Genomic DNA, 27909 nt, shown 5'->3' on the forward strand with positions numbered 1-27909 from the left:
TTTTACCCCCCCACACACTTTGCTTCACCTTAACAAATTTCGTTTTATGTCATTCCGTTTTATCAAATTTTTTTCCCCCTCTCCCAGTAGGGGATGCTCCAAAGAACTTCATGCGAACTTTGACTCGGTTTCCTTTTCTGTGGTTACTTCCTCCACTTCAAATGCTTCGTGTTCATCTCATCATTAGGCTTTAACAATCTCCACACCTGTGGTTTCAATAAATGCAATTTTGTATCATGCTGCTTTAAGACACTAGCACTCCGCTTTCGGTCCGTATATGTTAACTTGGTCGACATTCCAGAGTAGTTACATAAAGAATGGCCTGCCTTCAAAACATGAACTAACTTCGTTAGGCTTATGATGGATGGTGTTATAAAGGCCAGTGTTTTCATAAAAGCTTCTTCGTTGAAGTTTCCATCCTTCCTTAATTTCTTTAAGTACAAATCTAGAGACTTTTCATTGTTCAGTGCGGTCGTGTTGAATGGATATATCAGTGGAAACGCCAGTCTACTTTGCAGAAGATTTATCAACATGTTGATACGACATATGAGGAGCGAAAGTCGCTTCTCCTTCCCCGGGGCGTTCATCTTGATTTACCGGTCGATGGCAACTGGGCTCGGATGGCCACCGCGGAGAAATTTGGCCATTACAAATACCAGTGTTAAAACAACACACAGATCACCTCCTACTTATACTCTACGAGCATTTTCGAAAAAGTAGAAAATTCTTCAATCCGAAAATGACTCAACAGAAGGGAACGACACAACATAAAACATACCAGATGCGTTCACGGAGGTGGGAAAATCAAATACTTTGCTTCTTCCCTCCGTTTATGTTAAAAAAAAAAAAAAAAAAAACTCACACTCGCACATTCTTCATACATATAATAAACGTACAAGGGGAAGAACCTTCGGAAAAAAAAAAAAGAAAAAAAAAAACCGACGACGAAATTTTTATAATAACCGTTCGGCCAACCTACGGGTGTAGGAAATTTAATAATCGCTAAACAGCTGCGCTATCCCTTTATAATAAAAAGGGATGCCTTCTTTTTTTCTTTTCTTTTTTTTTTTTTTTTTTTTTTGCACACATCCGTTTTGCACGAATTTGCGAGTTCACCCATTTTGGCCAGTCCTTATTGAGAATTCCCCTTCCGCTCTGGAAGAACTTCCTATTGGGGGGAGAGGTTTAATTGCCTAAGACGCACCACTTGCGCGGCATCACGACCTTTTTGCGACGTGCTACCCTGCACATCTCTCAAATGAGAACTTATTTCAGCTTATGTTCATGTCATGTTAACAAATGGAAGATAATCTAACAATTCATGCGCGATGGGTAACCACTACTTGAACGTTGTATGAATTCTACTCAAGCGGTTTACACCCTGTTGAGAAAGTTACACAGGCAATAATTATCTAAATGTGTTATATACAACAAGCCAAATGGTGAGTAACGTAAAATATAAATCCGTGCACATACATCCAACCATGCAATCGTATTGCACAAGAAAAATGTACTCTTTAAAAATTGCACGTAAATATTGGGAGTATACCCCAAATGGAATAAAAAAGCTTTTAAATTGTGACACCTTCCCTACCCTGTCTTCCATGATGGATAACGCCCTTGTGTGTATAAGAAAGATTCTTCCACTTGATCAATTTAGAAAATCTTAAAAAGAAGGAGATCATTCTTCTATGATAGTGTGAACCTTAACTGATCAGCTTACTAAATTTACAAAATATTTCTTTTCCAGTTCACACATTAATTGGACAAAGTATCAGTCAAATTTTAGCTACACAGACAAAGGGGTTATATTCTTCTAGGGGGACGGGGAATTTCCACATATACGTGTGAAGATATTTATATAGCCACGCTTTTTCTTCCCTCAGAATTATTACTCTCCAAGGTGTTACATGCTAAATGCATCATCCTTGTGGAAGTACCCTCCGTGCAATACCGTCATTACTTCTTAGCAGTGCCAGTTTATCCTTTCTCCCTAATTTTTCTCAACACAATTTCTGTACAGGGGGGAAGGAAGTTTTCACTTAAAATGTCTCCATATATATGCGCAGTTCCAGGTGCCAATCCTTTTCTTGCTTCCACTTGGAGATAGGCATTTTTCTTTTTCTCAAGTTGATAGGGCTATCTTCTCAAAAAGAACCAACTTTGCAAAACGCACTTTTAATGGTGGTGGATATTCCTCAATTCCCTAAGCGACTTGAAATCGTCCTCCGATGCCCCACTGTATAGTTTACTACCCAGATGATTCTCTTCCCTTTTTAAAATGTGCAGAAGAGACTTGGCAGATTCTCTTATTTTTGTGTACGCTGCTGATGTTTCCTTAATGGTTCTGTCATATTCTAAACGTGTTTGTAGCTTCTTGGTTATACTATGGCACACTTCTTGTAACTTTTCGTTCAGCATAGCAATCTCCTTCTGCATTCTTTCTTTGTCCTCTTCCTCATGTTGGATGTAAGCGGGAAGAAGGGGGTGAAAGAAAAAGGTTGAGATGAAATTTGACAGAATCAGGCAATTAATGAGCTTCACAAAAAGCAGCTCATGTGTCGCTCCGAAGCATCCCACAACAACACATATACCCGTGGGCCTAAATGCGTTCATCAGAATTTTTGCCATTTTTTTTTTTTTTTTTTTTTTGTACCTTTAAAATTTGCTCGTGAATTTCCTGCCTTTTTATTCGCAGTATTTCGATGCACTTGGACAGCTCGTCTTCGCTTTTGATAAGCGGCATTGCCTTCTTCCGGTCCATTTTTTGGCCAGATTGTTACGCACAGTTGTAAGCGAATTTAGTAAGAAGGGCTAAATTAAGTCGTTTTGTTTTTTTCTTTTTTTTCAAAGAAACTTGTAAATAAAAATAGCATTAAGCGAAAGTGGTCATACTATGTAACACAAAAAAAAAAAAAAAAAAGTAATTTCGCAAATTTCACGGACACATAGTCATTTAAGCTGAGTAAGCATTTTGCCAAGTGCGCCGTTGCCTACTTTTTCGGCGAGGTACATTAACATAGGGTAAAAAAAGATAAGACAGATCTGACAGATGGAATGAAGAACAGAACTTACGAATATGAGAAATCAAAACAGTAAAGGGGCAGACGGCGGCAAATTTCCCTGTGCAACGTAATTGTCACCCAATTTGATATTTTCCCCCCCTCTACAATATGTTATAACTGTTCCTTTTTGCTGCGCATTTTTGCTACGCGCTCTGCCACAGTTTTCCTTTTTCCCAAATTTTGTCTAAATGAAAAAGTTTAACTGTGGGCCGATGGGAAGAGCACAGAGATTTCGTACACAAATGCAACATAACTGTGGACACAAACGCGACGCCACTTTATACACAACATTGCGATGTAAATGCTTGGGGGAAGGCCTACGTACACATATTTGCAATGTGCAGAATTTCTACTTTTTTTTTTTTTTTTTTTTTTTTTTTTTATGAACAGTTAATATGTTTTTATTCTCATTTGTTAATGGGAAAATGTGCAGGAACAAATTTGCACAGCATTTTGCAAACAGGTAAATTGTGTCCACATTTTGATCACAAATTTTTAGCTATTTTTTTTTTTTTTTTTTAACCTTCGCATAAGTTGGTAATTTTAAAAAACATCCGTCAAACTTCCATTTTGCGCATAACGAACAAGTTGGGAAAAACGAAAATAAATTCCAGAGCCTATTTTAGCGAAAGGACGCGTTTCAACGTTTTTACAAAAAATTACGAATTTTTTGATAGGTTGGTCAATTTTGAGGATGACACAGCGAAAGGAAAAACAATTCTTTCTACATTAATAACACACATGGTGAAAATATTTTATAAAAATGCCACTCGTGTGTTGTAAAATGGGCCAAAAAAAAAAAAAGAAAAAAAAAAAAAAACAACGTCCTCTCAGTCGTGCCGGACGACTGCTAGCAATGTTAGTGTTACTGATTTTGACGCAGGGACATAGAAAAATGTGGGAAAGGACGCCATAAAAGGCGATTAAAATGAGAAACTAAAAAATTAGCATAAGCATGGACAGAAAAAATAATATAAGCGTAAACGAAAAAATTCACTTGAACGTGGACCAACAAATGCTCATAAATATTTACACAAACGTAAAGGCAGGACAACCTTCATTTGGACTTCTCCTCCTTTATCTTTTTGGTGAAGTAATCATTCACGTGACCCATAATACTTTTGACATGATCTGACAATTTGTTATGGCTCAGGAATATTTCAACACCATCGCTGCTGTTTTGAATGCCATCCACTGGCGCCATGCCGGAGGAGCACTCAAAGGTCTTTGCGCCATTGATGAATGTGGTTGATTTGATTAGCTTTTCGCATTCTTCCTTACGTGGGTCACCGATGCCACCTTTTTCGGCGTCGCTCGAAGTGTTCATTTTGTTAATTATGTTTCACGTGCAGACTTATATAGCGGCGTGACTGCATAGGAATAGGTATACACATATACATATATGTGTTTCTGGTCTATATCCTTCTGCTTCACCCCCTGCGTAGTCTCAGCGCAGACTTATGTATCGCTTTCCACTGACTAGAAATCTGACTCGGTGACAAAAGAGATATACAGGAAAAGCTCCTTTCTCTTACAATGATAGCTATTTTAAAATGAATGCAAAAATCTGCTGCATCATTTGTCTATCCCTCAATTATGATCACTTCCCTCCGTGTGGGCGTTGGCCATTATAAATATATATGCATATAGGCGTGAGCAGAAATATGCGCTATGCTTGGGCAGACTACGCAATGCGTTCTGTAAGTAGCATTTCACCTACGTACGCAATGGTGCCATGAGCTTGGGAAAAAAAAAAAAGGCTCATCTAAATTGCTCACCCAAACAGGGATAAAATGTCCTGCACGGAGAATTAATAAAATTGGGACCACGTTCAACGGTATTACATGTACCGCATAACATGTGGACAAATTCACATGCTTTATTTAGCCGTCTGTTGCCTTTACTACCTTTTTTTTTTTTTTTTTTTCAACTATGGTTCCACCACCAAATTGGTATATTTCAAAATGGGACCTTTTCTTAAATGTTTGCTCATCCTGCACAAGCCCTTCTCTCACACGGACTTTAGGCCAATTATTTATAAATAGTTCCTTAAGGATCAAAGTCGAACCTTAACAATGTGTAAAAATTGCTCCGCCAAGTTGACACTAGGAGGGAATTCCCACTGGCAAATAAATATTTAAAAAGATGAGAGGAGGAAAGTCACAATGGGGCAACGACATGGATCAATACAGCAAAACCCTTCAAGAGAGAAAAAAAAAAAAAAAAAAATCCAGGTTGCTCCCAACTTAACCAGAAGGCGGTAAAAACGGAAGTCGCGAAAAGGAACCTGTTTGAAAGTACATATGCTGTTGTACCCCCAACCCCGAGGATTTTAAATTGCTCAAAAAAATGGTATGCATTTATTGTATAGTAAAAAATACGTATTGCATTGCGCGTATTTTATGAGGTTATAAACTATGTTTAGTACTGCGTCCAGCATTGTGCCTGCCCCCCATTTTTTTTTTTTTTTTTTTAATGCCCCCAAAGTTATGCACTTTCTAAATTACGTCGGCTCCCATGCGCGGTGACGAAAGTTTATTTAAATTCTTGAAAAAAACATGCGCGTATAATATTAAGCAACATGTTTTATATTTTTTATATGCCGCAATTATGGTAATGAGAAGAGAAGAAAAGAATAACGCTTTAAAAAATATAACGCTTTTCTTTTCTTTTTGGCACAAGCGTGAAGTGGTGGTTTCAATGACCCATCTATATATATATAACGAAATAAGTGCAGTGCATATACAAAATTATGAGCGGAAGAATATGTAAAATATATTTTTATTTACACCATATAGCATTACGGTAGGGGCAAGATTTTCTTTCTAAAAATAAAATCAGCGGCTCAGGTTTAAAACATTTTTCAGGCACTTTGTCGCGCGAAAGTTTTAAGAAGAAGGAAAAGGAAAAAAAAAAAAAAAAAAAAAAAGCTCCCCCACTGCGGAATAAAACATTTTTGTTGCGTGTAAATATTAAAGTACATCATTACAATAAATACAACATATATGGAAATTTTTTTTTTTTTTTTTTTTTATTGAAAAAAAAATTATCCAATTATAACTCGCAAAATAAAGATTCGCCAAATTTTATGTAATAGGAAATCCCTTAAATATTGTGGGAAACAAGAAAACAAAAGAACGAAAAAAAAAAAAAAAACGAAAAAGGATTACTTCCATTATCCGCGCCAGTTTTCCCCGTCGTTGTCAAGTCCCCCTCCCTTTTTACCAAAATGCAAGTATTCGTAAAAACATTAACCGGAAAAACCATCACCCTGGATGTGGAGGCATCCGAAACGATTAGGAATGTTAAATCAAAAATTGAGGATAAGGAAGGAATCCCACCTGATCAACAGAGGCTAATATATTCAGGAAAGCAGTTGGAGGATGTCAGGTTTGTGGCTGACTACAACATCCAGAAGGAGTCCACCTTGCACTTGGTAACATATAAACATTTTCCCCCATAAAAATTACTTATAAATTACGTATATATATGTGTATGTATTTATAAGTATTCGCAAAAACATGCATGTAAAGCAAATTCATTTTGGAAATTCGGCCGACCGATTTTAATATCACCGCCGTTATTTTTATCTTGTATTTTTTTTTTTTTTTTCCATACCCCCTGTATGCGATAATCATTCATTTAAAGTGCACAAAATCCTATGCAGTGGAACGTGCATTTTTTTCATGGGAATATTCAAACCATGCTACACCGATGTATATAATGTGTACATATACATGCCTCTCTACTTTCATCACCCCTGCTTCGCTGATTTAAGCTTTGCATACTTGTTGGGAACCCTGTACGTTCCTTTCTCGACAGGGAAAACAGTGACCTCCTATTGACACCATTTCCCCATTTCTTCCTCTACCCCAGGTCCTACGATTAAGAGGAGGAGCCATCGAACCATCCCTTGCTCAATTGGCACAAAAGTACAACTGTCAGAAATTGATTTGCAGAAAATGCTATGCTCGATTACATCCAAGAGCCACTAACTGCAGGAACAAAAAATGTGGAAGGACAAATCAGTTGAGACCAAAGAAGAAACTCAAGTGAGCGCCTGAGCTCGATGGGCACCCGAGGTGCGTGTTGCAGATCATGGGCGGTGCAGCGAAGTTGTAGATGAATTGTAAAGGGAAAATTGAAGAATCATATTATCGTCCACCCCATTCTTCTGTATCTAATTATCCTGTTCTATTATTTTTATTTTATATTATTTATATATATTTTTTCCTTTTTTTTTTTTTTTTTTTTTTCACATGTGTCCATGCGTGCTATAACGGGGGGGAATGCCCCCGCGCGTGCTTCCCAAACTTGCTTCTTTAAACCACGTCTTTGAATGACCTTCCAAATGGACCCCTGTGTATATGCGCCTTTGCGCAAATGACCACGCGTATTTCAAGCTTCTGTGTGAGTATTTCTTGCATCCCACTGGAAGAATTATCCTCTCGCAGCCATGTGTTGTGCGGGAAACTTACACAAACTCGTTAACGTAGTATCAAACAAGGACGGAATAAAAACTTTAAAAAAAAATTCTATGATGTGAAGGTTCTTTACACAAAAGTATAAGAAATACATGGATGGAAAGGGGACGAAAAAAAAAAAAAAAAAAAAAATGGTTAGCTGTCGCGTGGAGAGAAGGCGTAAAATGCGCAATGGTAAATAACAACCGTGGATCACTGCGATCACCACGGTCGATGCTATAGTACTGTTGTTGCCACCCTAGGGGTAATAATTAAAGCAGAAGGGAGGGGTGAAGCGGGCGTGCGAAATACGCACATAGGTATTCCTCTATATAGACACATAAGCACATATACATATGACTTCGAATATCCACATGTGTGCTCTTTCATATGTAAGTGAGTGTGCAAGACGCAGCAAATGCCCTCTTATGTGCAATTAAAAAAAAAAAAAAGGAGGGCAAAAACTTTTTGCAGACGCATGAATGGAGAACGAAACGAAAAAAAGAAGGGATAAAAATGGTGAAAAGAGGAATGATAAAAAAATTAAATTTACACAGCATTACGCTTTAACATACGCAAGCGCATTTATGCTACTACTGTACAAGCATGTCGAAGCATTAGCAGATGAACAACCCCATCAAGGTTGTGGCTTTCTTTCTTTTTCACGAATAATGAGGCCCTCTGAAGGGTAAAACTCATCAATATTATAAAAGCGCAAATATGCTGACATAGACATGGTTGAAGCGTTAGGGCATGATGAGTCTGCATATCGCATGCGCACAAGCACGCAGAAGCTGGAAAAATAATGCATAAGTATGCATATGTACCCACGCGTAAACTAAAACAAATGGGGCTTTCCTTTTGCATGCACACGTTATGGAAGGCGCATATGTGTGTACGAACGAAAGGAGCCTCCTGCAAATGTGCGACGAGAATGTGAGTAACAAAGGAGGGGGTGGTTACATTATAGGGATATATTCATATATACATGTCTTCACCTGCTATGGATAGCAAACCACGGGTTTGTACCGCCTCATTAATGAATACTTTTATTTGACACGCCCTACGTAGACATAAGCGCGCTACTTTAGACGCATGTTCATTCTCCTTCTAACCCGTGCGCTACTGCGGAAAGGCCGGGGGAGTGTTCGAAGAGGAATAATTCTTTGCCTTCGGGGATGCTGAGGATGAGGCCGACTTGTCAGCAACACCTAGAAGACTTTTAATGTTGAAAAAGGTTGATTCTTTTTTAACATCAGGTTCGGTTAGCGCAGCAAGGTTTACTGGTTTCTTGCACATTTTGTTCTCTAAGCTCGGTAGTGGGGTGCGAGAGAACGGGTTGATGCTTACACTGCTGTTACTACTGTAGTTATGCTCTCTATTTTTCCCACTGCTCATTTGCATACTTCTTGTATTCTGCATGATCCGTGCATTTTGCATACTCTGCGCATTTTCCACGCTCTTCACATTCTCTATACTCTGCGAATTCTCCATACTCTGCATACTGCGCACACTAAGTATATTGTTCACATTTTGCCTGCTGTTGCTATGACTGTACCCTTTTTTTTTTTCTTTGAAGACGTTCATGTCGTCTTCCTCCTCCAGGAAGAAGTTGTAATCGATTGGCATCTTGGGCTTCTGCCCGTCCAAGCATTCGTATTTCTGCCAAAAGGGGAAGGGGGTGAGGCGTGATAAGGAAATAGGTGAAATGGAATATGCATACACACATAAATACACAAAATAGGAAAAGTATAAAGGAACCTTCCTTATCATTTTCATTTTTTTCTCTTCCTGCGTACCAGCTCCTTCAGAGGATCCTTCAACCTCAGGGAAACGGAATTCATGAGGGAGAAATAACACAACAAAATCTCCAAGTCCTTCCGAGCATCAAATAAAACCTTGTTCGTTTTATTTTCCAAGATTATTTCAAACCCTTTCTTAATAGCATCATGATATTTTAGGTAATCATTTTTTACCATGTTCAACTTGGCTTCATTTCTAATTACCTTGTCCAAATGTTTCTGGTTCGATGGGGTAACCAGTTGTAATTTTCTAATTTTCTTTTCATAGTGTTCTATCGATGCTCCTAAATTTTTCTTCCTCGTGCACAAATTCTGTAGCGTCTTAATATTTTCAAGGGTGTTATTTGCGGCCATCTTCGAGTTGGCAATATGACTAATTATCTGCTCCCTTACATCATTAAATGTATTAAGTATGTACGATACATGTTTTATTGTTTCTAGATTCACATCGTTTTCAAAGAAAGCCATTAGACTTCTATTCAAATCACTTATCATGATATTTATGTTTTTTATAACATTTTCTAATCTCTCCAGGTAGAGCAGCGAGTGCGAGAAGTAGTTGTGAAGGGAGTTCAGTTGTTTTTTTTCTACGTAGAGCTCGTCATCCTGTTTTAAGTTATCACATGATTTTCGGAACTGCGAACAAGGGGGGGGGAGGTGAACTAGGGGATGACCCGTATAAATTTACACAGACACCAATATAAATATATGGACAAACATATGAGAGGGGATCCCGTGTGGAGCATACTAATGTAAGCTCATCCTATATTTTCCATTCCCACATTATGCCATCAAGCACAGCAAGGTGAAAATTCCTATTCTCCATTTTCCAATTATTTCATTCTTTTACCTTTTCGACAAAAGCCTTCATGTTATTCATTGCTATCGACGGATGGCTTAAACTTGAAGAAATAACTTCAATCCAGAGAAGGAAAGAAAAAAAAAAAAAAAAAAAAAAAAAAAAACTACATCATATATGATTGGTCCTGAGTATTTGAAGGGCCCCTTTTATTACTCTCCCTCTTCCTTTTCCGCTAACACTTTCTCAATTAAAGGAGTTATGACCCCCGTTTCGCACAAAGATCATTATACTTTCGCTTTCAGTTTTGAGAATCAAAGGAACTGACGCGAACAGGAGCGCATAAGAATGAACGGGGGGGGAAAAAAAAAGGAACCAATGGAGAACGGAAAAGGCAGAGGAATGCAGTTTCCAACTGGGCCACGCGAAAAAAAAATAACGTGAAAAAATGGCACAAATAATTTATCAAAAAAAAAAAAAAAAAAAAAAAACAGGAGGGACTATAAATAACAATATATTGCGCAGGGTGAACACTATACAAAAGTGTAAGGAGCAACAAAAAAAAAGCGCGGCTTGGACATCTACGCACGTTATTTTATTTTATTTTTTCTCTTTCATAATATCTCTTCGTCATCAATTTACATACCCTTCTTGTGTACACTATTTTTGTGGCACGTTTACGTATGCGTACATGAAAAAAATTGCCAGAAATGGATCCCTATAAAAATATGGAATTTCCTTTTCATTCACATTTCTGTAAAATTATTGCACACTCCTTTCAAAACTCTCCTTTGAGGCGGCGTCTCCTCCCTTCAATTTCTACTTCCTTCATTTCATCTTTTTTTAATTTATCACTTTTTTTTTTTTTTTCTTTTTTTCCCATTTCATGTGTACCAATTAAAGCACACTGAATAAAAATTTACCGCCACGAAGGTGAAGGGCCCCTCGTGTGACGACGCGAAGAACTATTTCCCCATCGGAAAATTCCAGTCGTGTTCCAATGGTTAGTCAACTTTTTATCCAATTTGTTGAAATTACATATTGGTGCGGAATTCCCTCCGCACTGACAAAGGAGCAACGATTTGTTCTCTATATGTGAATTCGGCGTGAACGTGGAGAAAAGGAAAAAAAAAAAAATATAAAAAAATAGTTGAACAGATGAGTCAATAAGTGTATATATATAAATATATATGATAATTCACCTTTACACATTTGGCTCCTTGCCGAGCGAGGGCGCTTGTAGCAGTAACAAAAAAAAAAAAAAAAAAAAAAAAAAATTTATTCGTTACCCCCTTCGACAATAAAACAAAATAACTCTTTTAAAAAGAAGCAAAATAAATAAAAACAAAATAAACATTCCCACTGTTTTGTCATCCTACACATTTACCCAGTTGGCCCGCAAGCACGCGTAAATTACAGGTTAATCCCATGTGAGTATTAACTTCGTTGAGAGGGTCATTGAGCTCCCGCATGTATTACGAGGATTAACACAAAGGGATTAGACCAAAAGGTATGTGCGCCCTTCTCCGTGTAAGCACATATGCAATTTATATGTTCATATATGTAGACACAGTTGTTTTTTTCCCCCCTCCTGAATTTTTTTTTCTTTTCGAATTGAAAATTCATGAGCAGAGCACCACATGCGTGTATATCATTTGGCTGAGCAGATTCGTTGAGGTTAATTTTTTCACGGGTTTGTTTTTTCTGCAGTTGGTACTTCATTCGGGTTGCTTTTATTTTATTATTATTATTTTTTTTTCTTTTTTACGTCAACGCCGCTTTTATAGAAGACAGCTTGTCCTTGTACATCCTTTTTTTTTTCTTATTTTTCATTTATCCCAGGTTGCGCCCCCCTTCTTTCTTCACCCAACTGCGAAAAGGTTTTCCTCTATTCATGCATAACGTTCGCTTACGTAAAATAAAAGAGCTCAGAATTTATGGACATGCGGAACTGCGCATTTCGCGGATAAGTCTAACTGTGAATAGCCCCCATCGCGTTCATGGTACTCAAGAAGAATATAAACCGATTTTAGCCAAACGAGGCACACGTGTATTTGTACACATGCGCGCACATACATAAATACATATATGTACATGCATATATATATGTATATACACCCCCGCGTGGTTATTAAAGCAACATTTTTGATGTCTTTCCTTTGGCACACGCCAACGTTCTACCCGTAAGACCTCTGCACTGCGGGCGAAACACTCACTCATGATGAGCTCACCCTTCAAGTGCGCACATTATCATTTTATATACGAGTAACCATCAGCCTATCTGTCGCTACATTGAGGTTTTCCAAACTGCGTACAAGCACGTGGAGTAACAAAGAGTGAAATGCGCACAGACATGCAATTATATACCTGTCCTTTCCGCTTCTTCTGCGTGTATGTCCTTATGAGCGTGCGCACTTTTTTCTACTGGGAACTTATCGTAGCCTCACTGTTAAAGGGAATGAACGTGAATTAGTGCCAGAACTGCTAGAACGTTGCAATTTCACATCACATATATATATATATATATATATATATATATATATATATATATATATATGAGAACCTGCGCGACAAGAAAAATGGCCTAATTAAGAAGTTCGCGAAGGACTCACCGGATGATTCAAGTTCGTAGGATAAAATTACGCTCACAGATTAACAGTACATATATACATAGCTACATATGCATATAGTTATTGTATTATTTGATTTACCCAACATACATGTAGTAAATGTAGCAACCCACGCGGCGATTAAAAGGACCACCGATTCAAAATTTTCACGGTTGAGCGGCGCTCACATTTTTTTATTCACCGTTCGTCGCTTTCTTTGTTTACTGGTACACGGCACGTCGCTTGCATTTTCATTTTGTTCACTTTTTTTTTTTTTTTTTTTTTTTTTTTTTTATTTTATTTTATTTTTCCTTTTTTGCATATTCCTATTTTTAAAAATTGCAACTGAAGTGATGAAAACCTGGTGCCTCTTCCTCCAAAGTTTCAAGCGCATCGGTAGTATTCATTTTTAGTAGTTTAACTTACACTCGTTTTATCCTTCAACGTTTTTAGCCCCCATCTTCCATCTTTTTTTTTTTTTTTTTTTTTTTTTTATTCGGTAAATTTTAGCAGCCTGGACGACTGTTTCATCACCATCTTTTAATTTATGTGGTAAAAGAAACAATCGCCATTTTGCCGATTTCTTTTCTTTTCATTCCCCTTTTTTATTTATTTATTTTATTTTTTCTTTTTCTTTCCTTACTTTTTTTCCTTTCCTTTCCTTTCCTTTTTTTTTTTTTTTTTTTTTTTTTTTTCTGTACCCTCGCCCCCCCGCTCATCCGCTTCGCAGTTTACCATTTCTTTTGTGTTGTTTTAATGCATAATTATTTATTATATAAATACGTAGTAATATAAGTTAATATACACTTTAACGAAGATTTTCTTCCTCCTTTTTTTGTTAGTGCATATGAAGAGAAAAGTAATTGTTGTGATATGATTTATATTCGATAACTGATTTGAATGTTTCAGTTTTCCCCATTTTCACTCATTTTTTTCCAATCGTGTTCTGCTTCTCCTTTTTTTTTTTTTTTTTTTCCAACCATTTTAATTAATACACTTTTTATGACCAGGAAATACAGCCCTGAGAGAGACGCTTCCAGTAGGAGTTATATATTTTCCAACACTCCTTGTGCACATTCACTTATGTTCGCTCGCTCGTGCATATGCGTGTGTACCTCTTCCTACGTCAGGATACGTCTCCCCCCCGTAGCTATCTGACACGCCTCGCACACACGTAAAAAAAAAAAAAAAAAAAAAAGGCAAGCTAATCAAACTCATGTAGAAGAAAACACACATTTTCAGTTAGACAGAGTGGAAAACACAAATGAACGCTGCGAAAACGCCATCGAGAAGCGCCAAGGCATACACTGCTAATTATGCCCGAGTGCATGAATAGTATCGCTCTACCCCCCTATACACACACGTGTATACCCCTATAGACGTTGAAAAAAAATGCAACTTAGTCAATACGCCAGTCGTGCAAATTTCTAACGCCCATGTGAGTAACTATACCACCAAGCGTTATTGAGTTATACGCACAAGTCGACATAATCAGTTGGCGCTGCGGAGTGCCCACAAATACTTTTGTGTGTACATCTGAGCGTTCGTTCGACAGATTGGATGTGAGTCGCGTGCAGGCGTCATCGGATAAGCTCTTCACAGACCCATTAGCAAGTGTTGAGCAAGTGGTCATCTGAACGGTTCGCGCATTATCAGCTGAACAGTCAATTGAACAATCAACTGAATTATAACTGAGACGAATAGCCTCTCCCCCCCCCCCCTCACCACGGAAATAAAAAAACCTTAATACACCTGAAATGGATAATATAGAAAATCACAGCGGGAAGAAGTATGAGTATTTAAACAATAACTATGATACCGTGTACAATGAAACGGAAGTAGAAGGAGATGCTATGAGTAAGAATTATCATGCTGGTATGAATTACAGCTATAGTCAAAACTTGTTAAACAAAAGTAACGGAACAAATATGTACATGAATAATGACATGAACGGCAACATGAATGGTTACATGAACAAAGGCGCCCACAGCGCCACCAATGGCATGAATGGAAACTTCCACTACGCCATGAATAATAAAAAATACAACTCCAGCATGGAGAAAGAAAAACTAATAAGCAACAAATCCATGTACAAGAAGAACAGGAGCAACTACAACAATACCAATTACGAAAGTAACGACGAAGACTGCTCCGAAACACATTACCATTTTGAAAATAAATATAATTCGGATAAGGATCTAGAAAATAATCGTATCCTAATAGAGCCTGACGAATTAATGGCATCAAGAAGAAATCACATGAGAACCAAAATGCAAGTGCTAATAAAGGTACTAATAATTGTGGCCATCTTTTTCCTACTTGTATTTTTGATAACAAAGTTTAAAAAATTTTTAGACCTAATTAATGTAGTTATAAAATGGGTAGGAGAACAAGGTTCCTGGAGTATTCTCCTTTTTATTTTGTTATTCACCTGTACGGCCCCCCTCTTTATGTCAGTCGAAATTATGTGTGTTGGTGCGGGACTTATATTTTCAGGAGTTTATGGAAAATTTTGGGGTATAATTGTGGCCGTTTTCTCTGTTGCCACTGGATACGTATTAGGAATGTCACTATGCTTTATCATTTCAAGATATTTAATGCATGAATTTATTTATAAGAAGCTAATGGTTTATCCCATTTACTTAGCATTTAATCAAGCCATAAATTCCAATGGGTTGTCTTTTGTCCTGTTAATTCGTTTGTCTCCTATTTTACCAGCCTCTGTCGTTAGCTATATATTGGGTGTTACGTCTGTCAAATACAAGGACTTTGCACTTGGATCCATCTCTGCCTTGCCCAGTAAGAAAAGCGGACTAGCCATGAGTAGAGAAAAACCGCGTAGCGGCACGAGGAATGATAGAAGTACCTTTTTAAATGACTTCTTCCTTTTATATATGCGCTTAAAATTTTGTTTTTCTTTTTTGTTTTTCTTTTTTTCTTTTCCACTCAGGTATAAGTATATTTGTCTACATTGGCGTTCTGCTTCAGGACATTTCCAACATATCTGGTAAGGCAAAAAATTGCAGCGTTGCATAAGAATGGGTTTGGCCCCCTTTGCAACAACTTATACCCGCTTGTACCAACATATACCCCTTTTTCTACCCCACCGCAGAAATGGAGAACCAATGGACCAACCTTATCATCCTATTCATTGGCTTCATCCTGGGGGTAATTGCCATTGCGTACATTTCCGTTGTGACCAAGCGAAGATTGAACAATTTGAACATAATGAACTCGTCGCTGTCGACCACCAACATCGACATCGAGTGAGTGTTCTCTCCCAGTATGGGGGGAAAGTCGAGGGGTAGGCTGCCACCTTTCCGGAGTATCTCCACAGGAGAGGTGCGCGTGGGGTTCAGTTTTGTGAAAAAGACACATGTGGAAGAAAAAAAAAAAACACACACGCACACATGTGGATATACGGATGTGAGCATATGTGTACAACCATTACACGAAATGTATAAAAGGGAAACGCAAAATGTGAATAAGGTACGCCGAAGAAGGCACACTTTTATCCATTGTTCATTCCTTTACCCCAAAGCATCACCACCAACTTTCCACGTTTTCTTTTCTTTTTTTTTTTTTTTTTTTTTTTTTTGCTTTTTTTTGCTTTTTTTTGGTGGTCTCCCCGTTTCCCCCCCACTTTTTTTTTTTTTTTTTTTAATTTTTTGTCTACCGAAAAGTTACGCCAAATATCATCCCGTCTCATGCGTCATCTTCGTAATCTGATACGTTTGATTCTGCGGAAGAATAATCCTTCATAGTAGCGTTAGCTTGCTCGTGTCCTTTCTCATCACTCAAAACCTTTTCCCTACAAATTTATGTGCACACAAGCGTATGAATTTTTCATGTGATTCATTTTAACGAAGCAGCATGACACACCTTCATGCAAAAACCACGTTGTTCTTTTTTTTTTTTTTTTTTTTTTTTGAAAAAAATAAACATTTATTTAATATCCATTGTTTAAAAAATAAAATATTAGATAATTTATTCTTCTTAAAAAAAGCAATAATGGTGTGCTTTTATAGCAGTCACTTTCACGAGTATATGTAGTGTCACCGGGTGAAGTGAATAATCATCTCCCCCCATTGATATCTCCATAGGCATGTTGGCCTACCTGATATGATAGTACAGCTCATCCATTAGCTCCTTCTCGCTTGAGGTGCCAAGCGTGGCAATACTCCCCCTGTCCTTCTCCGAAGTACCACCATTAATCTCTTTCCTTTTCTCATTCAGTAGAAAGAATACCTTATTCTTAAATTCCTCTCGTCCTTTTAAAATTATTTTGCTCAACGAAGAAGCAAGTTGGACACCATATATGTCTAAGGCCTGTCTGAGCTGTTAAAATATGTGGTTTCGTATATCGTGAATGTGAAACGAAGTGTGCCAACAACATTCGGAAGTCAGACTTTTTTTTTTTTTTTTTTTTTTTTTTCTCCATGTTCCTTGTATTGCAGACATTTGTGCGTCTCTTGCTTGCTCTAGATCATCACCTGATAGTCCGACAAACTCTCGAACTCCTCGGGGAAATCCACCTTCACGCTGTTGAATAAGCCAAGCGCGCATTTGCTTATCAAGCTGGATAGACTTTTTCCTTCCTTAGAAAAAAAGAAAAAAAAAAAAAAACACATGGACAAATGGACAAATAAAACTTCCTAAAAGGAGGACGAGACGTTTCTCCAGCGAAATGCCAGCAATGCCAAGTACATTTATGCAGGTTTTGCTCAAATTGGCAAAGGAAATGTCATTTCCTTGGACGTCGATTCCCTGTTGAGTAGCAGAAATGAGAGAATGGGATGTCTATAAAGGCCTCCCATCAGGCTATCCTTTCTTCTATTCGTTTGCTTATTTGTTCAAACATAATATTTATTTATTTATTTTTTATATTTACTAAAAGAATTATGTCCCATGTGGATTTCTCAGACTTCTTAACGCGAAACGTGTGACTTATCTGCGAGGGAAGAGCACAATGGTAAGCAAAAACGTTGCCTCGAAATGGTTTTTTACTATTAGGATTCCAGCCCTCAAATGTCGTTGTCCTTACTTCCTTCAAATCGTTAAAGCACTCCAGACTAATCAATTCATCCGGGTATATTTCCTCGAGGTTTTCGACCTATTCGTGCAGAGGAAATATCTATATGTGTTCACATGCGCAGAGGCAGAGACCTATAGATACGTATAGAGATGCACATAGACCCACATAGGCGCGAAGGCCTATACCACCACCCGCATAACCGTGCACAATTATCAAAAAAAAAAAAAAAATTATCACGTTGAAGAGGTCCATCCCGAATTGAGGTCCATACAACTTTAGAAAGCTCCTGTCATTATGAACATGGAAACAAATCGGTTAACACATTAGCACGAAGACAAGCTAGTATTTGATCCCTAATCACGTCGGTGCGATAACACGTTGACGCGGCACCACGCGCATGTTCCTTAGGGAAAACACTCTAACCGAACTAACTGATCCTCCCACATAACAGATGCACACACTCTGTCAGCACCCCTCCACCACTTCTTATGCAAACCCTTCCCCTTTGGCTTACTTAAAGCTTTTCGTTATGGAACAGTCAGCTGCATTATTCCCCCAGAGGGGCATGGAATTCACGTAACGAATTAAAAAGACAAATCCCATATGGAGGATGCCCGTTTCGTTGACATTAGCTTTTCCAGATTTTCGAACGTTTACATACATGTTTATGTTAAAATTATGCGAATTCAGGTTCCTTTTCTTGAATATCATATTTGTGCAGTTAGCGACAAATGAATCTAACAACTCGTGTTCATCATCAGTTGGTTCTTGTTCATCGCATGTGTGTGTAAATTCTTCCACGCCGTCACAAGAGCACTTGATGTTTATATCCTTCTTCCACAGGAGGATTAACATCATATAGAAAGAGATTCTCCTATCGTACACATTACATGTATTGTTCATTTTTAAAATGACTGATATTTCTATGGACCATTTCCATTCTTCGTTCACATACTCCTTAAAATTCTGTACAAAAGTGTGACTTAAATCCTTGTCAATTAGTAACATAAAATCCCATATTTTGTTTTCTTCTACTCTGACTTTCAAGTGCAAAAAACCGTAGGCTGTTTTGTAAGAGTACAAGAGGATTGTCTTCAACCCAATGCCAAACTTCCCACTTGTTTTGCTCTCATCTTTCGATGTTAAAAAGATCTCGGAGAATTTCTCTAAATCCTTAATTTCAGCGCCCTCTCCATTGTCTCGACAAACGATTTCGTAGAGAGACAACTCTTTCTTGTATTCTCTTATTATAATTTGTACTTCCTTTCCTTTCCCCTTCACGCTGGACAGGGCATCGATGGAATTGTCAAACAGCTCCTTCACAGTCATAAACAGGGCGTTTTCCTCACAAAAACCGGTGACGGACAAATTTTTAAAAAAGAAGGAATAAGTCGAGTTACTGCTTTCGTTCAACTTGTCCATCTCTTATGAACATATTTGTGTCTACGTAAAACAGGACGTCCTTAAAATAGGCGTTCTCCAAAGGATTGGGCAAAAATCAGCAATCTCATCAGCGTTCTTTTCTTAGCCAGTCAGCTAGCTTTTTCCTTTTATGTTAACAACTCAGCTAGCTTTTTTTTTTTTTTTTTTTTTTCTTCAAGTTGTCAGGCGAATAAATTCAAAATAGATAAAAAAGCGATAAAAAAATTTCAAAAAAAAAAAAGAAAAAATCCAATTTTGCAATTGAAAACGTCATAGGAGCAACGGCATGCAAAAAATTCCTGAAAGTTTTCGAAAACAATTATGCAGTATTGTTCATGGGCGTACTAGAGAATTAAAAACGAAAGGGCTCGTAAATACACAACGTGTGCGCACACATATATATGTGTGTGTGTAACATGGTTCGTGCATTGTGGTCTTTTCAATGTCACATGTATGGTCTAAGAAAAAGTTCTGTTCCTATTATGGTGAACGTTCCATTGAAACTTACGAAATGAAATAATGTTCGTTTATGCGTTTGAACAGATTATAACAAATTGTATAACTGGAAAAAAAAAAAAAAAAAAAGGCTTACAAAAAAGGGAGGCCCAAAAAGGTTAGCGTGTTTACGTTTCCTTTTTTGGACTTTCATAACAGAAAGGGGGGGGGCGCTGAATGGGAAGTTTATCCACATCCAGATTGAGTGAATTAAAACTGTGTCATATAGATGATCAGTTTGTGTGTATCTGGTATCATCCCCATTACAAGGTATAATTAGGAATAAGATTCATACCGTTGTGTTGGCAAATGATGGGTACACGCAGCGGGGCTCTCATTACATGAGCATACGTAGTCACACCATTCACCCTTCTCGCGCATCTCGAACTGGTCCCAACCTCTCTCTTCACATCTTATATATGGACAGAGGGACAAATGGCATTTTGCTAATTTGAGCTACTTCCAACTTGTTCAAGCATTCTACTTTTATAAGATTATTAGTAGCGGCGTGTTCCGTCTTTATGTAACCCATAGCAATTGGCTTCTGTAGGAGGGGAGAAAAAACGCTGCTGGTTATGTAACCTATCTCTTCATGCGCATTTTCATTGGTGTAAATTTTTGAATTTTCCTTCGGAACGATAGTGGAGTTCATGATTAGCCCAACTCGCTTAATAGTTGTACCGTTTTTAATTTGGTTCATTATAATATGTGCACCATTGAAATCTAATTCCTTGAGTCTTCTCTGACCTAGAACCCATTTATAATTCGATTCAATGGGGGTCAAATTTTCATTGATATCTTTTCCATACACACAAAATCCACTTTCCAATCTCAGTGTATTCAGAACTTCCAATCCACCTGGTTTTACCAAAGGGTTGCTTAAAATGCATTCGTACAATTTTTCTACGTGATTATTTGGTACTAAAATATCAAAGCCGTCTTCACCTGTACAGGTATACCTATTTAGTACACACCCCTCTATATTATTCAACTTGGTAATATTACTTGACATAAAACTACAATTTTCCAAGTAGGTATCATCCTCTATTATTTCATTCAACACGTTGGCGGATTTGCTCCCCTGAATACATATTGAACTATGAGAATTGTACTCCTCTATTTTCACATCCAGTTTGGTATTCTCCAAAAGCTTTTCGTTTAGGTATTTAAACACCTTTTTCTTGCACTGTATATTAAAATATAGTAACAAATGATTTTCCCTTAGTATAATGACTATGTCATCTATGATTCCTCCTTTTTCGTTTAGCAACAAACTTATTCTACATTCATTTTCCCACAATCCTTTTATATCGCTACCCACGTACTTTTCTAAAAAGTTTATTTTATCTGTCCCACTTATTTTTAAAATTGGTCTGTATGTGTAATCAAAAAGTGAACAGCTTGATCTCGTGTGTAAATGAGATGTTATCAACGTATAGTCTTTGTATTCATTTGGAATGTAGTACCCATTGTGGATTTTGAAAATCGCGTTGTTCTTTTTGTGCACGTCATACAGAATGGTTTTCCTCACTTCTTCCTTAGAACAAAAATGAAAAAGTGCAAAAATGTAGAAAACATCACAAAGTAATAAATCACGCCCTGCTTAACGTGGCGTGGCAAATTTTCCCGCAACCGTGAACAGTAGCACCGGCATACACACGCGCCTGTGGGGGGACAACTCGGTTCTGGCAAATAGTCGACACGGTTATTTTCACGGGGTGTATACCTCCCTACAAATACTACAAAATGTAGTTATTATTATTTTCCTTTTAACGTATGATATTAGGGCTAACCACAGTTAACCATCTCGTGGGTCCACTTTGAAGAGCCTCCAAGGAGAACTTTCTTTGAAAACTTACCTTTTGTTTATTTCCTGATGAGAAGTACCGAATCCCCGGTATTCTCTTCTGGCGCTTAAATAGGATCCTCATTCTTTACATCTCTTGAAAATGCTCACTCTCATTCTGTAAATCTACCTCTCTCCTTCAGCGGAATGTTACTTGAGAGCCAATCACTGCGATGAATTCCCTCTCAGTACATTTCCTGCAGCAAAATTATGTAAACGGGTGGAAATGGCTAAATGCATACGACCATTTCGTCATAATTAGAGGAGTGTCCCTATATACATACTAAACTTTGCGCGTATAATATATATGTACACTCTTCTTGTTAGCAGGGAAATTTGCATTTTCTTGCATGATGCGTGTCAGCCAAACATGGCCCCCCTCACCCACATTGCAGGTACTCCGTTACACTTATAATGCACGTTATATTTTTATAATTTCTGGAAGAACCAAAAGAAGGAAAGCATCATCGGTTTGGTTGCTCCAGTTCCGTTCCCTATATATGCCACTCCCAATTTTCTTTTCTTTTCTTTTCTTTCTTTCTTTTTTTTTTTTTTTTTTTTTTTTTGCACCCCCAAATTTTATGACAACAAAAAATGGTTGGATGCAAAACTATCCAGCCCCCCTATAACCCATTTTTTTTAATTTAATCATACCGTTACGCCATTTGGTGCGTAGGTTTTCCAAAATTTTCTGCGCGTTTGTTAAAATTGCCACGGCTAGCTCTTCAGCCTATCAGCTGAACCGTCCCTGTTTCTTCGAAGCGGTTGTATTTGTATCGTTTCACTCAACATTTGTTTTGGATCTCAATTCCACCAATTCGAATAATTTCTCCTTAGTTGCCATTTTATTCCAATTGTTTATTCGTCATTGATTGGTTGGTACCCCCCCCGCTACGATGGGAAAACTCCTGAACGAACAACTCATCAAGTGCGCACTGTGCTTCTTCCTCGGGGTTTACATAAAAGAAATAGCCGAATGGGGAAACGGAAAAAAAAAGAAAAAAGTGAAGGAAATCCTAAGGTGGATACGTTCCAAGGTGGAGACAGCCATATGTACCTACATGTCGTCATCACATGATTACATAAAAGCACAGAAGATGGAAGCAGATTTATTTTATAAAAACTTCGATAAAGGAATAATCGACAAATATGCCAAGTACATAAACATACAAGATATTCCATCTGATTCTCTGGAGAAGATTTTCCAGACGAAGGTTTTAATCATCGGCTTGGGAGGACTAGGATCCCCAGTCTGTCTTTACCTAACCAAATTTGGATTCAAAGAAATAGGGCTAATGGATGGAGACACAGTAGAGGTGTCAAATTTGCAGAGGCAAATAATACATGCAGAAAAGCATACCGGAATGAATAAAACTCTGTCAGCCAAATTGACTGTAAAAAATATGGGAGAAGAAAATGCCAATATAAAATGCTACCCATTTTATTTAGACAAAAAAAATGGATTGCAAATTGTGAAGGATTACGACATCGTTGTCGATTGCACCGATAACATTGCGACCCGATTTTTAATTAATGACCTGTGCGTCTTGTACAGAAAGAAATTAATTTTCGGGAGTGCACTAGGGCTATATGGACAGCTAAACGTTTTTAATATGACTAAAGAAACTTCCAATTGTTATAGGTGCCTACAAAACTTCAATAACCACACAGAACAAAATGACTGTGATGAAAATGGAATCCTCTCCACCGTAACTGGGATTATTGGCATTTTACAGGCCAATGAAGTGATCAAATTATCCGCTAATTTAGACCAGGAAATTCTGCAAAATTTTTTAACGTACAATAGTCTATCCAGTAGGAGGCCATTTGAAGCACTCAACATGAATAGAAAGAATCAGAATTGTATTTGTGCCTGGGGAGATTCTGCAAAGCTACTCGAATTCATCAATCGGAACGACTATGAAGTTGCGGGTGGCAAGGCGACTGACCTCGCGTGCGTCAGTGGCAAAGCTATATCCGCGTACCCGTACGACATAGGTGTCCTCCACTTTGTGCAAGTACTGAACAAAGATTTCTCCTTTTTCCAGTTCCCAGTAGACCATTTATGCATTTTGGATGTACGTAAGTACAACAACGCCAATGTGTATGGCTTAAAGAATTCCATCAAGTGGAGCTTCTACGACATTATGGAATCTATAAATAATTATGCCAACAGCTCCATCCACCTGACTCAGATAATTTTGGAGAAACTAGAAATATCTACATTTACTGGAAATATAGTTATCATTGTCATATGCAGACGGGGCATTGATTCTTTGAAGGTTGCCAAATATTTTAATAATTTTTTTTTGGTTGATTCCACAGAGGGGTGCAAAACATCTCCTCGTGAAGATTCTTCGTCCGACATTTCCAGCCTCAAAATTCATCCAAACGAAAAAGAAGCCAATAAATTTGATTTTCAGGACAAGCAAATTTTTACGTACAATATGAAGGGAGGCTACTTGGAGCTTCAAAAAAGGGTGTTTAAAAATTTGCCATTTTTGTAACACCATTCGGCAGGAATGTCATGGTGACGAAAGAAGGAATATTATGTTCTTCATTTACGTGAGAGTAATATAATCTTTGAAATGTCTAGGGAATCTCTCCATATGGGCCCCTTTAATGTGTTATAGCACTGTGCCTGATAAGCTGTCCAAATGGCACTTTTCCTGTTATATATATTTGTCCTTGGGGCCCCACCCCACTTTGCAGTTGTTATGTGCATACATGAAATTCACATACAATTGTTACTGCTCCTCATTTGTTCATTTTTTTTTTTTTTTTTTTTTTTTTGTAAACTCTTCCAAACTGTTTGTCTCCCACCCAAATTAGCTTCACCGAACAATTTATTTGGCGAAACTGAAAATGGCGCTTCGTCAAATAGGGCCGAAAATTTCAATCTCCATTTTTTATAGTTTTCCCGAGTGTCAAATATTGAAACAGCGATAAGCGACAAAGCTGTAAGTCCGTTTTTGCCTCACCCCGTCTGTGCCATCACGATATGGCATGAACACTTTGTGCCACGCTAAACGGAAGATTGTAACGATGTGGAGTTGCCACAAGGGCAAAAGAACGCAGAAAACAAGAACAAACGTAAATACATATATAATATTAATATAATCATGCAAGTGGCGCACCATTCACCCAATTGAGGGGGCCCTTTCCTTCTCCTTTTTGGACCACAGAAAAAAAAAAAAAAAAAAAAAAAAAAATTAACTGCACTATTTTATTTCAGCTCATTGTAGTATTAAACACCAATTTTTTTTTTTTTTTTTTTTTTTTTTTCTTTTTGAACCTACAAAAGGAAGAAACCAATCTATAGCATAAAATTGTACGTATGTTTATCCTCACGTTCGTTATAATATGGTCATATGTTATATATACCCCTCTATATATAGAATGGCCTTCTTTTGAATAAATCTACAGAACTGGCGCGGGCGCCCCGGCCTGACCCATTAATTATCATCACGCCAAAGGGGAGAAAACATAAAAGCGTATAAGAATATTTCCATCACTACCGCCGTCATCACTGGTACCATTTTCTTCATCCCCTTCGCATAGTGTACGCTTCAATTCATGCTTACGAAACATAGGGGACGAGGGAAAAAGCGCAGAACCGAATTAACGAAGAAAGTATACGCTTATGTACGTGTTCTACCCTTAGGAAAAAAAAAAAAAAAAAAAAAAAAAAAAAAAAAACTCCCATGAGAACGAGGAATAGCACCCAAGTACGACGACATTTTGAGGAGTGACATAAAACATTTAAAAAGTCACGAAATGGTGGGATCCATTTTGAGCCTTTTTTTTCCCCCCCGAAAATTAAACCAAAATTCCTTCAACCGTACGCTGCTCTTATGTAAGTAGAGCACTTCACGCATATGTTCGATCGTCCAGAAACACAGACAGTTACAAAATCCACATGCATCGAGCCAACTTAGCATCCTTACGGCGGTATATGCATAGCATGCATAACCCACTGCAGATCATCCAAGGCAAGAAAAAAAAAACCTTTTCGATTACCACACAGAAGAGATGAATATAAAAGATTTGCTACACAATGAAATTATCATAATAAAAATAACCGAATTTTTGACCATACTGGAAATTCAAAATTTAATAATTTCGCTGAGAATTAATGTTAAGACGAATTTGTACTTTATGAATGAATGCCTGTCCATATTGATGGACAAGGTATACACGGGGGAGGACGAGGAAGAAGACGTGAAGGAAAATTCAGGAGTAAGAGACAATGTCGAAAGAAATGCTCTACAGCTACCCCCCTCTTCAACTATAGTTATATCGAATCTAACTGCGAACCAAAATGATCAGCATAGCCTCTTCGACGAGAATGAGACATCTGAGAGAAATTCCAATTCAACTAGCACCGCTGTACATAATGAGCTCTACCAGAATGGAGAAATAATCGATTTGGTAACCTACGAAGAAGAGCGCGTGAATAATTTGGCGGAGCGCCCACTGGAGGAAGGAATAAAGCGAAAGACAAAATCAAAAAAAAAAAAATATAAAAATTTCTACGAAAAGAACGTAAAAAAAGTGGTGATCATGCGAACAATTAGAGAATACTTGAATATCCATTTTTACTCGAAAAGGAAGAGACAGCTACTACAAAACACAAACTCCACAAATGAAGGAAAGAGACAGTTCAGAAAAATTTGGCTGTATATACATCTCTACCACGAAATAATAGATTTGAAAAAAAAATTCAGAAATGGATTTTTAAAAATAAAAAATAATCAAATGGTACATAAAAATAGGACCAAACGGTTTGAACCTTTTCAGCTTTTCAAAATTAATGGAAATTTTTATTCCATTTTTGATGCCCCTTGGGTTTCTGTATATTTCCAGCTCTGCTTAAATGCCATTTGCATATTTTGTCAACAGAAAGTTGATAGGAATTCCTTATGTATATTTTCAGAGAAAATTAATTTAACTGTGTCAAATAAATTGCTTCTAAATTATTTTAATCATATTATAAAATCCGGAGAGAGTAACTTACACGTAAACAAGGAGAATAGTAGTACACAGGCCATTACAGATAACCCCCTTGAGGGAGGAACTGGTGAATTTGGAGGACACCCACAAAAAAGGAAAAAAACATCTGTCGATTCGATCGAGGATTGCTACAAACTCGATTGTGCGTCTCACTATGGTGAACATGGTGGTGATGATTCGGACAAGGATATGAGCAAGGAGGATAACGAAGACACCCGTTCGTCGCGTGAAAGTGTTGACAACCTTCCGCTGGAGGAGAAGAGCAATATCATTTCGATGAAAAACGTCAAGGGATCCATGATAGGAGGTCATAACGATTCATTCTCCCTGTGCGATGCGAACGATTCCATCTCCATGGAAGACAAGGAAGATTCCATTATCCTCAGAGACATGGATGGTCGCCTCTCCCTCAGAGACACGAACGATAGCACCTCGTGTGGGGAAGGGAGCACGTTCGGTGGCTTTTCATGGCAGAGTACGAACGATGACGCACCGTTCCAGCACGAGAATGCAGAACGCATTCAAATCAGAGAAGAATTCCTAGCCGTAAGAAAAACGCACATTTTCTGCGATGATTGTTCAAGAATCCTGGAGTACAGAATGAACATCATGTCCATTTTTGAAGCGTTGAAAAAGGATTACGAATTGTTACAAAAATTGAAAATTATGACCAAGACATTTAAGATGCCCAAGCATCTTTTTTGCATGTGTAATTATTTTTTTTTTAAGGACAAATATATTTTGTACTTTAAAAAAGTTTCAAGTAATTTGCAAAGTCTGAGAAGAATATTAAGAAAAAAATTAATAGACAACTTTATATTCACTTTTAAGTTAAATTTCTACAAATTTGTAATTCGAACACTGCTAACATGTGATGACAAGGAAGTTTATCGTAACGAAGACATTTTCCTTTTTGGATTTTACATCAAGTATAGGAATTTACTTAGTATGTTTAACAGCCCCAGGATTATTTATATGTACTACTCCTTCCATGTCATTTTGGAAAAAATAAAAAAGCTGCAGATTCTTTTTAGTCATAAGCATTTCTTAAAGTTAACCCATGCTCTACACTTTGACGTTATCGCAATAATAGAGAAGCTCAAAAGATCTGATGCCAAGAGGATTTACAGGGACATTTCCAAATACATATATGACAATGTGAATGAGGACATGTTATCCAGGAGCACCTACGAGGAACTCTACGTTTACTTTTTCCAGTGCGTGAAGAATTACAAATTTGTCTAGTCTGGAAACCGCAACGCGTACTCATGCCATCTTGGGGGGGGGAAATTCCCATTAACATATGTATTTTTGGAGGGAGAAAGAGAGATTACTTTCTACGTATGTTGATGGTATTTAC

At 37.6% G+C, this 27909-nt stretch overlaps 10 protein-coding genes across 10 annotated transcripts; 4 read left to right on the forward strand and 6 right to left on the reverse strand.

Moving 5' to 3' along the window:
• Positions 1-143: 143 nt before the first annotated feature.
• PKNH_1105100 (conserved protein, unknown function) lies at positions 144-587 on the reverse strand (the record flags this gene model as incomplete). The annotated part of the gene is made up of 1 exon (XM_002261191.1): positions 144-587. The coding sequence occupies one exon, from the start codon at positions 585-587 to the stop codon at positions 144-146; it is 444 nt and encodes a 147-aa protein (XP_002261227.1).
• A 1591-nt stretch (positions 588-2178) lies between these two features.
• PKNH_1105200 (DIP13 homolog, putative) lies at positions 2179-2764 on the reverse strand (the record flags this gene model as incomplete). Its single annotated transcript, XM_039114122.1, has 2 exons — positions 2179-2457; positions 2657-2764. 2 exons carry the CDS (start codon positions 2762-2764, stop codon positions 2179-2181), a joined length of 387 nt encoding a protein of 128 aa, XP_038969742.1.
• A 1358-nt stretch (positions 2765-4122) lies between these two features.
• Positions 4123-4392, reverse strand: PKNH_1105300 (conserved Plasmodium protein, unknown function; the record flags this gene model as incomplete). Its single annotated transcript, XM_002261193.1, has 1 exon — positions 4123-4392. One exon carries the CDS (start codon positions 4390-4392, stop codon positions 4123-4125), a length of 270 nt encoding a protein of 89 aa, XP_002261229.1.
• Positions 4393-6294: 1902 nt separating this feature from the next.
• PKNH_1105400 (ubiquitin/ribosomal fusion protein uba52-like protein) lies at positions 6295-7121 on the forward strand (the record flags this gene model as incomplete). The annotated part of the gene is made up of 2 exons (XM_002261194.1): positions 6295-6501; positions 6942-7121. The coding sequence occupies 2 exons, from the start codon at positions 6295-6297 to the stop codon at positions 7119-7121; spliced, it is 387 nt and encodes a 128-aa protein (XP_002261230.1).
• A 1529-nt stretch (positions 7122-8650) lies between these two features.
• PKNH_1105500 (conserved Plasmodium protein, unknown function) lies at positions 8651-10210 on the reverse strand (the record flags this gene model as incomplete). The annotated part of the gene is made up of 3 exons (XM_002261195.1): positions 8651-9190; positions 9328-9966; positions 10181-10210. 3 exons carry the CDS (start codon positions 10208-10210, stop codon positions 8651-8653), a joined length of 1209 nt encoding a protein of 402 aa, XP_002261231.1.
• Positions 10211-14495: 4285 nt separating this feature from the next.
• Positions 14496-16008, forward strand: PKNH_1105600 (SNARE associated Golgi protein, putative; the record flags this gene model as incomplete). The annotated part of the gene is made up of 3 exons (XM_002261196.1): positions 14496-15537; positions 15689-15745; positions 15851-16008. The coding sequence occupies 3 exons, from the start codon at positions 14496-14498 to the stop codon at positions 16006-16008; spliced, it is 1257 nt and encodes a 418-aa protein (XP_002261232.1).
• A 435-nt stretch (positions 16009-16443) lies between these two features.
• PKNH_1105700 (DNA topoisomerase 6 subunit B, putative) lies at positions 16444-19195 on the reverse strand (the record flags this gene model as incomplete). The annotated part of the gene is made up of 8 exons (XM_002261197.1): positions 16444-16549; positions 16856-17076; positions 17232-17336; positions 17446-17505; positions 17630-17689; positions 17783-17851; positions 18011-18059; positions 18288-19195. The coding sequence occupies 8 exons, from the start codon at positions 19193-19195 to the stop codon at positions 16444-16446; spliced, it is 1578 nt and encodes a 525-aa protein (XP_002261233.1).
• Positions 19196-20096: 901 nt separating this feature from the next.
• Positions 20097-21621, reverse strand: PKNH_1105800 (aminomethyltransferase, mitochondrial, putative; the record flags this gene model as incomplete). The annotated part of the gene is made up of 2 exons (XM_002261198.1): positions 20097-21227; positions 21550-21621. The coding sequence occupies 2 exons, from the start codon at positions 21619-21621 to the stop codon at positions 20097-20099; spliced, it is 1203 nt and encodes a 400-aa protein (XP_002261234.1).
• Positions 21622-22432: 811 nt separating this feature from the next.
• PKNH_1105900 (ubiquitin-activating enzyme, putative) lies at positions 22433-24043 on the forward strand (the record flags this gene model as incomplete). The annotated part of the gene is made up of 1 exon (XM_002261199.1): positions 22433-24043. One exon carries the CDS (start codon positions 22433-22435, stop codon positions 24041-24043), a length of 1611 nt encoding a protein of 536 aa, XP_002261235.1.
• Positions 24044-25568: 1525 nt separating this feature from the next.
• On the forward strand, positions 25569-27794 carry PKNH_1106000 (conserved Plasmodium protein, unknown function; the record flags this gene model as incomplete). Its single annotated transcript, XM_002261200.1, has 1 exon — positions 25569-27794. The coding sequence occupies one exon, from the start codon at positions 25569-25571 to the stop codon at positions 27792-27794; it is 2226 nt and encodes a 741-aa protein (XP_002261236.1).
• Positions 27795-27909: the final 115 nt, after the last annotated feature.

The sequence above is a fragment of the Plasmodium knowlesi genome (assembly GCF_000006355.2).
Source record: "Plasmodium knowlesi strain H genome assembly, chromosome: 11".
In the NCBI taxonomy this organism is placed as follows: Eukaryota; Apicomplexa; class Aconoidasida; order Haemosporida; family Plasmodiidae; genus Plasmodium; species Plasmodium knowlesi.